Source organism: Phyllobates terribilis, unplaced genomic scaffold (genome assembly GCF_046119375.1).
Source record: "Phyllobates terribilis strain yellow unplaced genomic scaffold, ASM4611937v1 Scaffold_3__8_contigs__length_932513732, whole genome shotgun sequence".
NCBI classification, from domain to species: Eukaryota; Metazoa; Chordata; class Amphibia; order Anura; family Dendrobatidae; genus Phyllobates; species Phyllobates terribilis.
Window position 1 is genome coordinate 583,113,533 of NW_027362763.1, and position 13,677 is coordinate 583,127,209.

Sequence of the window (13,677 nt, forward strand, 5' to 3'; positions counted from 1 at the left end):
CCGAAACTCAATAATACAGAGAATAGCTAATCTACACAGTTCTCGTGGACTGATCTCATTACTTTATAACATCCTCTTTATAAATTATATTGACAAACTAGGTGATAAAATCAAAAGAGAAATGGGAGAGTGTAATGGGACCCATAGAGGAAAATCACTGGTCAGATATACTGGAAAGAGTTCCACAACTGTCTTTAAGTGAATCCCATAGACTGTCCCATATATATGTGATACACCAGGTATACAGGACCGCAATTCTTATTTAACATAGGATTTTGTTGAAGCCCCCACTGTCCTAGATGCAAAACTAACATAGCAGATATGCTTCATATGATGTGGAACTGTCCTAACTTGGTGTCCTTTTGGAAGAGTGTTGTAGCAATGATTAACAGGGTTTATTCAATTAACGTAGAGCTTTCACCATTAGTATGTATACTGGGATATGTTGAAGATCTGACTATTGATGAGTATGGCAAAATTGCGACAGCACGTATGTTATAAATGGCAAGAAAATTGATAGCCCAAAAATGGATACCAGACCAGGAGCCTATGATATCAGAATTTATTGATAAAGTTAACTGGCTAGTAAATTGGAAAAAGGCATATACCCAAGAAGAGATACTATCTCTAATTTTGACAAGCTATGGGGTCTATGGATTGATGGCTCTGGTTTGACATCTAGGCAACTGAGGAGATTTCGCCTTGGATTGCTATGTGTTACGTTTATATGATGCCTCAAATTAAACGTCTTAGGAAATTAATAAAAATGTTATTAGTACTTCCACAAGTTATAGGTAATTGGATTGACTATTGTCACTATGTTCACATATTTGTTCATCTAATTATGCTGGTTTTGCAGAGCCAAGATGTATAAATAACTCATGTTTAATGCTTCTTAAGATTGGAGGGTGGAGAACTGTGTTTCTCCAATGTTTGTCTGGTTGTTGTTTTTTTTACCTTTGTGAAAATCTTTATAAAAATCAATAAAAAACATTTGATTTAAAAAAAAAAAGTTTGTTTAAAGGGCTGGCTCACAATTCCTGTTCTAGTTAATCTCAAAGGTTTTTCGATGAGGTTAAGGTCAAGGCTTTGTGTGGGCCAGTCAAGTTCATATAGACAAAACTCACTCAATGCATCACAACTGCACTGTCTGGCTTCTCCCTTTGTCTATACAATTTATTGAAAAGAAATATTCACATAAATCAGTTAGCATAAGGAGGGATACGCGGTATATTATTCACACATGGAACTTTTAAAGCTGTTACCTCTGAAGTACCTCTGAAGGAGTTTTCTGAAATAAATTAGGTTGCAAATAGGATATTGAGACAATCAATTTTAAAGTTCACAATTACAGGAAGATATAAACAGTACATGTGTCACGGATGTGTCAGAGGTGACAGACAGTCGTCCTTCAGTTGTTGGCTGGAGATCTCCACGTTTGGCAATGCAGAAAGCTGCCTAGATAGGAGGCTGTCTTTAGGACTCAGCGACTACCTCCCTCTGGCCTGGGTGTATATATACCTGATCTCTCCAGGTGGGCGTCGCGACGGTTATACTCATTTCTACTTGGAACTTGGCTGAAGCAGCATCACGTCCTCTCCGGAGTCTTGAGGCCGTGTGCCCTGTTGGAGTTTCTTCTAAAGCTAAGTTCTTATTCCCCTGCGGTGTCTTTCCTTTTTGTCTTTAGAGTGCTAGCGGAGGTTGACCAGTGCTCATCTCCTTCCACCACCAGCTATAGCGTTATGCCAGGGATAGTAGGACGGGGCACGTGATCAGCGACAGCTGCCGAGGCTGTATAGGGACGTTAGGGGGAGACAGGGTGACGCTAGTCCAGATTAGGAGGTCACCTCTTCCCCCTTTCCCCGCTGTGTTGCACTCACACCTGGCGTGACAGCTCTATGGTTAGCTACTGAGGGGCAAGAGTTCCACACTGCATTTATACAGTGTCTGTCAGGACATGCAACTGGTATGAAATACTAAAAAGAATAATTGATATGATACTTACTCCTCATCCAATCCAATGTGTCGCCCGAAGGACATTTCAAGCAAACATTCCAAAACTTCTTGACTACCCTGATGGAGATATAGCTGGTTGGCAAGTAGGGAGAAACCACTTTTCTTTAAAAAGGCCTCCTTCTCTTCTTTAGATGCCCGATGAAAATAAGCATTCAGTAGCTAAAAAAAAAAAATAGATTTTACATATGTGGCATTACACATACATATATACAGAATATTTTATACATACATTATATTTTAGAATCCTTTTCCAGACTAGTAGGCGAGTTCCCCTCTAGGGAACTTAAACCTGTAATCACACAATTGCAGGTACAATATATTACAATACTTTTGTATTGCAGTGTCATTCTAACAATCTCCTATTAATTAATACTACAGAAATAGGAGATATAAGGGTCCAGGCTGTTTGTGCGTGATACATGGGGTGTGGACTATATGTGGATGGGGTACATGGGGGTGCAGACTTTATTTGTGTGTACATCGGGTGTGGACCACGGCTGTGGAGTCGGAGTCGTGGAGTCCGACTCCTAAAATATATAATAAATTGGGTACAGTAGTTCAATGCAGTTTGTGGGGAATATTTTTTCATAAGAATTTGGGAAAGTTATGAAATGTCCTAGAAATGTCTGTCATATTCCTGATCTAAGGGTCTAGACTATTAGCTGAGATGAATCTGTGCTGCAGTTTATGTACATGATAAGTAGCGAAGCTCCTCCTTTACAGGTAAGGCGGAAAAAAAATAAAACACACAAGGAAGAAGCCTGCACTCATCTCAGAACTTCTGGAGTGAAAAGGAAAGTAGGATTAAGGTAAGTACTTCTTAAAGCATATCTAAACTTTCAATAAACGGTGCATAAATCAATAGTGCAGTATATGTTGTCTCTGTATGCTTGATGTTTTAGTTCGTATTTCCTCTTAGCTTATAAGTATATTTTATGTTCTATCTAAATGGCTTGATTTATGTATCATAATAATGATTAAAAGCCTGATGTTACAATTTTACTATAGTAAATATATCACTTAAACTTAACATGAGCCATGTATGCGGGAGTCGGTGTCATGGAAATCGAGGAGTCGGAGGTGTGGACTGTATGTAGAGGTGGTACATGGGGGTGCAGGCTGTATGTGCGTGGTACATGGGGTGTGCACTGTATGTGAAAGAGCGCCACAAGCACTCCTTAGTGGAGCTGAAGATACAAGCAAATTTTACTGTAGACAGAGGGAGGGCACAGTATGGAAGGAGTAAAGTGTGAAGAGCGGGTACACTATGGAGAGGGGGCATTGAAGAAGGGTTTGGAGGCTATATTTTATAACGCAGGAACAGTGTGTAGGGAGGACAGTGTATAATAATAATAATAATATTTGTTTATTTTTATAGCGCCAACAAATTCCGCAGCACTTAACAATTAAGCGGGGACGTGTACAGACAATAAATTCAATACAATTTAAGACAGTTTAAACAGTTACATTAGGAGTGAGGTCCCTGCTCGCAAGCTTACAATCTACAAGGAAATGGGGGGGACACAATAGATGAAAAGTGCTTGTTATTTCAGGTCTGGCAATTATATAAAGCTGTATGATCCAGTCATCAGCCAGTATGTTTAAGTGCAATAGTCGAGTACTGAGTGCAGTTATCTTGTGCATGGAGGGTGTGGAGACAGATGAAGAGTAGGGAACAGATTCTGAATACTATTTAGAAAGAGGGAACAGGGGAAAGTTAATTTACTGAGTAGTTAAGGTGTTAAGCTTGTTTAAAGAGATGGCTTTTTAAAGCGCGCTTGAAGATATGGGGTCTAGGCATCAGTCGGATAGCCTGGGGTAGTGCATTCCAGAAAACTAGCGCAGCACGAGAGAAGTCTTGGAGACGGAGGTGCGAGGTTCGGATTATGGGGGATGTTAGTCTTAGGTCATTTGTAGAACGGAAGGCACGTGTAGGGAGATAGACAGAGATGAGAGAGGAGATATAAGGCGGTGCAGAACTGTGGAGAGCTTTGTGGGTGAGAGTGATGAGTTTATATTGGACCCTGAGGCGGAAAGGCAACCAGTGTAAAGACTGGCACAAGATGGAGGCATCGGTGAAGCGGCTGGACAGAAATACGACCCTGGCTGCCGCATTCAGAATGGATTGGAGAGGAGAAAGTTTTTTTTAGAGGGAGACCGATCAGAAGAAAGTTGCAGTAGTCCAAAACGCTGCAGAAACGCTTAAAAAACGCATGGTAGAAGGCCAGTCATGTTCCCCAATGATAATCCGCATGTGCTGTGCACATGCTGCGGAAATTTCCGCTGCGGATTATCATTGCGGAAAAAAACGCAGCACTACCAATTATTTTACGGAAGTGCTGCGTTTTCGCCGCCATTGACTTGCAATAGATCGCATGGATTACGCATGACTGTATATGTAGATGCGCATTCCATGCATTCTAATGTGCGGATGGTACCCAGGTCGAGAGGAGAGGAGACTCTCCTCCGGACCTGGGTACCATAGAAAACTGTAAAAAAAATATATATATATATACTGACCTTCTGGCGGCCCCTGATGCACTCCTCCTCGCATGCCGGCAGATCGCGATGGACTGAAGGACCTGCGCTGACGTCATAGTCATGTCACGGGTCACTCGACGCTGACGTCGGCAGGTCCTTTAGTGTACCGCTGCCGGCAAGGGAGAACGGAGTGAAGCAGGACACCGGGGGCCATCAGAGGGTAAGTATATATTTATTTTTTTTATTTTTTACCATTCTTTCGGTCACACTATATAAATCCATGCCGTTTGCATGGATTTATATAGCGTGACCAAGTTGACAAGCACTTTCCAAGTGATGCTAAAATCGCTTGGAAAGCGCTTGTCAACCCGCATGCGGAAATGCAAGTGAAGAACGCTTCACATCCGCATGTCCCTGGCAGGAAAACGCATGTACAATCCGCATGTAAAATCCGCATGTACAATCCGCATGTGTTTTTTTCTGCCAGAGAGATGCAGAAACGCTCAGGAAAAATCCTGAGCATTTCTGTATCGTGGGCACATAGCCTAAGAGTTTTAGCAGTTTCAAAGGTGAGAAAAGGTCGGATACTGGAGATGTTTTTAAGATGCTGGTGACAGGAGCAAGTGAGTGATCGGATATGGGGGGTAAAGGAAAGGTTAGTGTCGAATATGACCCCCAGGCAGCGGGCGTGCTGCTTGGGAGTTATGGTTGAACCCTCCAAGGTAATTTCGATGTTAGGTAGAGTTGGGTTAGTGGAGGGGAGAAACACAAGAACTTCAGTTTTAGAGAGATTCAGTTTAAGATATAGGGAGGACATGATGTTAGAGACAGCAGACAGACAATCCTTGGTATTTTGTATTAGGGTAGGGGTGATGTCAGGTGAAGAGGTGTACAGTTGAGTGTCGTCAGCATAGAGATGATACTGGAACCCAAATCTGCTGATTGTTTGTCCAATAGGGGCAGTGTATAGAGAGAAGAACAGTGTATATGGACCATAGTTATTAATGGGGGATGGTTAGACAGTTAATGTTTATGAAAAAGGACAGTGTGATGGCCATAGTTAATGGGGGGGGGTGATGGAGAGGTATTATAATATACAGGTGCATCTCACTAAATTAGAATATCATCAAAAAGTTAATTTATTTCAGTTCTTTAATACAAAAAGTGAAACTCATATTATGTGGAGTCATTACAGAGTGATGTATTTCAAGTGTTTATTTCTGTTAATGTTGATGATTATGGATTACTGCCAATGAAAACACAAACGTCATTATCTCAGTAAATTAAAATAATTAACAAAAATCACCTGCAAAGGCTTCCTAAGTGTTTGAAAAGGTCCCTTAGTCTGTTTCAGTAGGCTACACAATCAAGGGGAGGACTGCTGATTTCACAAATGTCCAGAAGTCAGTCATTGACACACTCCACAAGGTCCCAGAATTCCAATTTTCATTTGTAAATCAAGGTCCCAGAGTCTGGAGGAAGAGTGGAGGCGCACACAATCCAAGCTGCTTGAGGTCTAGTGTGAAGTTTCCACAATCAGTGATGGTTTGGGGAGCCATGTCATCAGCTGGTGTAGGTCCACTGTGTTTTATCAAGACCAAAGTCAACGCAGCCGTCTACCAGGAAATTTTAGAGCTCTTCATGCTTCCCTCTGCCGACGAGCTTTTTGGAGATGGAAATTTCATTCTCCAGCAGGACTTGGCACCTGTCCACACTGCCAAAAGTACCAATACCTGGTTTACAAACAACAGTATCACTGTGCTTGATTGGCCAGCAAACTCGCCTGACCTTAACCCCATAGAGAATCTATGGGGTATTGTCAAGAGGAAGATGAGAGACACCAGACCCAACAATGCAGACAAGAGCTGAAGGCTGCTATCAAACCAACCTGGGCTTCCATAACACCTCAGCAGTGCCACAGGCTGATCGCCTCCATGCCACGCCACATTGATGCAGTAATTGATGCAAAAGGAGCACCGACCAAGTATTAAGTGCATTTACTGAACATACATTTCAGTAGGCCAACATTTCAGATTTTAAAAATATTTTTCAAGCAGTTGTTATAAAGTATTCTAATTTACTGAGATAATGACTTTTGTGTTTTCATTGGCTGTAAGCCATAATCATCAACATTAACAGAAATAAACCCTTGAAATAGATCACTCTGTAATGACTCCACATAATGAGTTTCACTTTTTGTATTGAAGAACTGAAATAAATTAAGGTAAATTTTTGATGATATTCTAATTTAGTGAGATGCACCTTTATAAGGGGGGATGGTGTGGAGGCAATAATTTACAGGAGAGGAGGTCATGTATCACACTGCCTCCGCACTTCATCTCCATATATCTCACTTTCCATCAGCGTCAATCTGTGCCATTGACGACTGCTGCTTGAGAGGAAATCTCGCACGTGTGCACTAATGTTTCTTCTTCCTCCGCAGTCTTCTGCCATCCTATAGGCATCAAGTGTAATCTGTGAAGGTGCTGTTCCCAGCGTGATTAGACGCACGCGTCAGAGATCACTGGGAACGGCAACTTCGCAGAAGACATTTGATGCCTATAGAAGGGCGGAAGACTGTGGAAGAAAGGAGAGAATAGTAATGCTCACGTGCGAGATTTTCTCTCAAGCGACAGACGATGTCACAGGGACAGAGAGTCTCTTATGGGAGGTGAGATATATGGAGATGAAGTGTAGAGGCAACATTATCTTCCTCCCCAGAGCCTGGAAGAGGTCATTTATATAAAATGATAAAAGAGGATTTATCCACAACAAGACCTCTCACCAGAGTCTCCCACACACCGAGTTCTTCTGTGTTCTCTATGAGAAAAGCGCTGTCAAACATCTTTGGTGGTGGCCTGTCTCCTAGACAATAAAATGATCAGCAGTCTGATAGTAGACATGGCATGTCCTCACGTCACCAACAATCATTTGTCAGGGGCCCTTTACATATTCCCCAGGTGAGTATTTGGTGTATGGGATTAATCGAATGGGAGGAGAATCAGGCAAGAGGCAGTTACACTCATCCCATTAACCAGCAGGTGTTGTATAAACAGCTCTGCTTGCCCTTTAAATGTAGGTGTTTATAGCCCAGAAGAAGACATGTTTGTCCATTTAGTTGTAGGCTTGTAGCCCAAAAGTGGCATGTTAGGCAGAGTAGTTACCCATGAGGGGGAAGTCACCTTGCCGTGGGTGATGGGCACACATTAATTGGCCAATTTATGCGATAAAAACCTTCATTGTTTCTAAGTACTTGTTGCTAAGCAAAACAGTTTAGATCTAATATTTTCATTATTTTCATTGTTAAGACGCATCTTGACCATATGGAGTGCTGCTGCATTCTTTTGATATATTTTATAGTTACGGCAGCTGGCACCAGTTCACACTAGGAGGTGCTGGTCAGGTTTCTCTGGTTTGTATTTTATATATATATATATATATATATATATATATATATATATATATATATATATGTATATATGTGTATATATATATATATATATATATATATATATATACATACATACATATATATATATATATATATATATATATATATATATATACACACACACAAACACACACACACACACTACCATTCAAAAGCTTGGGGTCACCCAAACAATTTTGTGTTTTGCATGAAAACTCATACTTTTATTCATCAAATGAGTTGCAAAATAATTAGAAAATATAATCCAGACATTGACAAGTTTAGAAATAATGATTTTTATTTGAAAGATTAATTTTCTCCTTCAAACTTTGCTTTCGTCACAGAATGCTCCTTTGCAGCAATTTCAGCATTGCAGACCTTTGGCATTCTAGCTGTTAATTTGCTGAGGTAATCTTGAGAAATTCCCCCCATGCTTCCTGAAGCTCCTCACACAAGTTGGATTGGCTTGGTGGGCACTTTTTGCGTACCATACGGTCAAGCTTCTCCCACAACAGCTCAATAGGGTTGAGATCTGGTGACTGCGCTGGCCACTCCATTACAGATAGAATACCAGCTGCCTGCTTCTTCCCTATAGTTCATGCATAATTTGGAGGTGTGCTTTGGGTCATTGTCCTGTTATAGGATGAAATTGGCTTCAATCAAGCGCTGTCCACAGGGTATGGCATGGCGTTGCAAAATAGAGTGATAGCCTTCCTTATTCAAAATCCCATTTACCTTGTACAAATCTCCCACTTTACCAGCACCAAAGCAACCCCAGACCATCACATTACCTCCACCATGCTTTACAGATGGCGTCAGGCACAATTCCAGCATCTTTTCAGTTGTTCTGCGTCTCACAAATGTTCTTCTGTGTGATCAAAACACCTCAAACTTTGATTCGTCTGTGCATAAAACTTTTTTCCAATCTTCCTCTGACCAATGTCTGTGTTCTTTTGGCCATATTAATCTTTTCCTTTTATTAGCCAGTCTCAGATATGGCTTTTTCTTTGCTGCTTTGCCCTGAAGGCCAGCATCCCGGAGTCGCCTCTTCACTATAGACGTTGACACTGGTGTTTTGCGTGTACTATTTAATGAAGCTGCCAGTTGAGGAGCTGTGAGGCATCGATTTCTGAAACTAGAGACTCTAATTTACTTGTTCTGTTGCTCAGATGTGCAGCGGGGCTCCCACTTCTCTTTCTACTCTGGTTAGAGCCTGTTTGTGCTCTCCTCTGAAGGGAGTAGTACATACCGTTGTAGGAAATCTTCAGTTTCTTGACAATGTCTCGCATGGAATAGCCTTCATTTCTAAGAACAAGTATAGACTGTCGAATTTCACATGAAAGTTCTCTTTTTCTGGCCATTTTGAGAGTTTCATAGAACCAACAAATGTAATGCTCCAGATTCTCAACTAGCTCAAAGGAAGGTCAATTTTATAGCTTCTCAAATCAGCGAAACCGTTTTCAGCTGGGCTAACATACTTGTGCAAGGGTTTTCTAGGGTTTTCTAAACATCCATTAGCCTTCTTACAAAGTTAGCAAACACAATGTATCATTAAAACACTGGAGTGGTGGTTGTTGGAAATGGGCCTCTATACACCTATGTAGATATTACAATAAAAACAAGACGCTTGCAGCTAGAATAGTCATTTACCACATTAACAATGTATAGAGTGTATTTCTGATTCATTTAAGGTTAGCTTCATTGAAAAAAAATGTTCTTTTCTTTCAAAAATAATGACATTTCTAAATGATCCCAAACTTTTGAACGGTAGTGTATATATACATAAACACACACGTATACATATATATACTAGCAATAGAACCCGTTCTAAGCCCGGGTGGCGAGCATTTCTATTGGTATATGGTCTCCCATCCTGGTATTTGTGCTGCCCCCATCCTGTTCCCCCATACTGTTATGTGCTGCCACCATCCTATCCTGGTATGCATTGCACCCCTCATTCCTATCCTGGTATGAATGGCACCCATCATCCCTGTCCTGGTATGCATGGCACCCTTCACCCCCATCCTGGTATGCATGGCACCCCTCATCCACAATCCTGGTATGCATGGCACCCCTCATCCCCAATCCTGGTATGCATGGCACCCTTCATCCCCAATCCTGGTATGCATGGCACCCCTCATCCCCAATCCTGGTATGCATGGCCACCTCATTTCAAATCTGGTATAGATTGCACCCCTCATCCTAATCCGGGTATGCATGGCACCCCATCTCTCAGCCAGGGATGCATGGCCCCCTCATTCCAAATATAGTATACATGGCACCCCTCATCCCAATCCTGGTATGTATAGCACCCTATCGCTCATCCTGGTATGCATGGTACCCCTCATTCCTATTCTGGTATGTACGGTACCCCTCATTCTGGTATGCATGGCACCCCATCTGTTAGAACTCTCCTGTTAGGTTTTTTTTAGTTTGCTGGTCACATGACCATTTTTGCCTATTTAATCCGGCTCCGCCCTCCTGGTCTTGCTGGACTTCATTGTATTTACTACTCTTGAGCTAGCTTGGTGCTCTGTTGCCGTTCTCTGTTAGTTTTGCTAGGTCTTCTGACCTCTATGCTTTTAGTTGTGTGTTTGTCTTTGACTGCTACTATTTCTGCTAGGAGGTGTCCAAACTTATCCCAGTCCCTAGTTCTTGTAGGGATCCCTCCCTCACATCTATAGGTCTTCGTTCAGACTAGCCGAGGACTTTAGCGGGTCTGATCGCAGGATCAGGTTCCCCGTTACATCGTAGGGATCTAGTTTAGTTCTATTGTAGGGACAGTTCTCCTGTCTTTCCTTAGTCCCTGTAGCAGATCATAACAGTAAGTCCAGCCCTAAAAAAAAAAAAAAAAAAAATTTCTCTAAGGAAAGACCTCCAGTTTTCCATCATCGTCTCGGTTCAAGATTTGGCTCAACGCTTGCAGGGACTCTCTCTGGAGGTGGCCAAGCTCCAACAACACGTGAGTAGCTGTTCTGGAGCACATTTTGTGGAACCAAAGGTACGTCTGCCTGATTTATTTTTTGGCGAACAACAAGATTTTTTTTCTTTTAAAATGCTTGTTTATTGTATTTTCGTTTGAGACCCGGATCCTCTGGTGATGAATCACAGCGCATAGGGTTCATAATGTCACTTTTGCGCAAAGATCCTCAGGGATGGGCCTTCTCTCTCCAACCTAGTGATCCGTGCTTTAGATCAGTGGATAGTTTTTTTTCTGCTTTGGGTTTGTTGTACGATGATCCTGATCGTGTCTCATCTGCTGAGTCTGAATTGAGACGTTTGAGGCAGGGATCAGGTAATGTGGAAAAATATTGTTCTCACTTCCGTCGGTGGTCTGCCCAGGTGGGGTGGAACGATTCAGCTTTGAAAAGCTTGTTTCTTGCAGGGCTAGGTGAAAGGGTTAAGGATTTACTGATTGCTTATCCCACACCTGGAAACTTGCAGGAGGCAATGCAATTAGCTATACGGGTGGACAGGAGACTGCGTGCAAGGGTTAATGAGAGCAAATCCTCTGCTATGTCAGCTCCGAGTCTTGAGAGGGTCTGTGCTGACAATGGAGAGCCGATGGAGATTGGGGCGATGGCACCCCGCTCTCAGGAAAAAGATCGCAGGCTTTCTGAAGGCTTGTGCTTCTATTGCGGAAATTCTGGTCATTTTATTAAGAACTGTGTGCTTCGTTTGAAGAAAGAAAAAAAAATGGTCAGTTATGCCCGTATTGCCTGTTTAAATTCTAAGGGAGTATTCCTATCTGCCACTACTGCTGCTCAGGATGAATTAATTGAATTTCGGGTATTTGTGGATTGTGGTTCTACTCTGAATGTGATTGATGGGGGATTCTTGGAAAAACTTAGATTAGAACCTAAAACTTTGTCATCCCCTATTGCTGTGGTTTCTGTTGATGGCTCTCCCTTGAAGAGTGTTACTCATAAGGTCTGTGAATTTCCCCTCACTATTAATGGTATTCACCAAGAAAATTTGGATTTGGTGGTATTGGATAATTTGCCTTCTCCAGTAATATTGGGGTTACCCTGGTTAAAATTGCACAATCCTGTACTGGATTGGTCTACCAATGAAATTAAGTCCTGGAGCCCTAAGTGTTATGACAAGTGTTGTAACGGACGTATTGCTGCTGTGGATAAAGGGGAATTGCCTGTACCTATTCAGGATTTTTGGAGAGTTTTTTCTGAGGAGGAGTCACAAATTTTGCCTCCCCATAGAGACTATGATTGTACCATTGAATTTGTCCCTGGAGCGACTCTTCCTAAAAGTCGTTTATTTAATCTGACTATTCCTGAGAGAAAGGCTTTGGAGGAATACATACAGACAAGCTTGGCCGCCGGTCACATTAGGCCTTCCAAGTCTCCTGTGGCTGTTGGATTTTTTTTTGTAAAAAAAAAAGATGGTGGTTTACGTCCTTGTCTGGACTTTCGTGAGATTAATAAAATTACTGTACGCAATCCTTACCCACTGCCATTGATTCCTGATTTATTTAACCAGTTAGTGGGGGCCAAGTGGTTCTCTAAAATTGATCTCCGGGGGGCATACAATTTGTTGCGCATGAAGGAGGGTGATGAATGGAAGACTGCTTTTAACACTCCTGTGGGTCATTTTGAGAATCTGGTTATGCCTTTTGGTCTTACCAATGCTCCAGCATTTTTTCAGAATCTTATTAATGACATCCTTAGACCTTTAATCGGCAAAAATGTGGTTGTGTATTTGGATGACATTCTGATTTATTCGCCTGATCTGGAGTCTTATTGGCGGAGCCAACGTGAGGTATCACAGTTATTAATGGACAATTCGCTTTTTGCTAAGCTGGAGAAATGTGAGTTCGCTGTACAGAGAATTAGTTTTTTGGGCTACATTATCTCCAGTGAAGGTTTTGAGATGGACCCGGTTAAAGTTCAAGCTGTGCAGGAATGGCCTAGGCCTATTGGTTTGAAATCGATACAGAGGTTTTTGGGTTTCGCCAATTATTACAGAAAATTCATAAAAAAAATTTCTATTATTGTCAAACCGCTGACCGATCTCACCAGAAAAGGTGCTAATGCTGTTCAGTGGACTTCTGAGGCCATTGAAGCTTTTGTGTTTCTAAAGGAGAGGTTCACTTCTGCTCCCATCCTTATGCAGCCTGATGTGACTAAGCCGTTTTTGGTTGAGGTTGATGCTTCTTCGGTGGGGGTCGGTGCGGTGTTGTCTCAGGAAAACAAGGATGGAGTACATCCCTGTGCCTTTTTTTAAAAAAAATTTTCTGAGACTGAACTTAATTACGATATTGGTAATCGGGAATTGCTGGCGATTAAACTCGCATTTGAACACTGGCGTCACCTCTTGGAAGGTGCTGAATTTCCCATTCAGGTTTTCACTGATCATAAAAATCTGATCTATCTTGATGCTGCCAAGCGCTTGAATGCCCGTCAGGCTAGGTGGGCACTTTTTTTCTCGCGGTTTAATTTTTCCGTTACTTACATCCCGGGTACCAAGAATGTTAAAGCGGATGCTTTGTCTCGCAGCTTTTCTCCCATGGTCGGTGTTGAGGAGGAAGAGGAGAGCATTTTACAAGAAGGTGTTGTGATTGCTGCTTTGGACTCAGTTTTGGAGGATGAGATTCTTAAAGCTCAGGAGAATGCCCCATCTAACACTCCCCATGGGAGGTTGTTTGTGCCTAGGACCTTTAGGAGAGATTTGTTTGTTGAGTGTCATGAGTCTCGGTTGGCAGGTCATCCAGGAATTTCTGAGACCAAGAGACT

At 42.0% G+C, this 13,677-nt stretch overlaps 1 protein-coding gene across 1 annotated transcript in view; it reads right to left on the reverse strand.

Moving 5' to 3' along the window:
* LYST (lysosomal trafficking regulator) overlaps positions 1-13,677 on the reverse strand; it is a 789,135-nt gene that overhangs the window by 387,718 nt on the left and 387,740 nt on the right. The window contains exon 24 of the mRNA XM_073671457.1: positions 2,006-2,175. Within this exon, the coding sequence (XP_073527558.1) occupies positions 2,006-2,175 (170 nt within the window). The remainder of the gene's footprint in view (positions 1-2,005; positions 2,176-13,677) is intronic.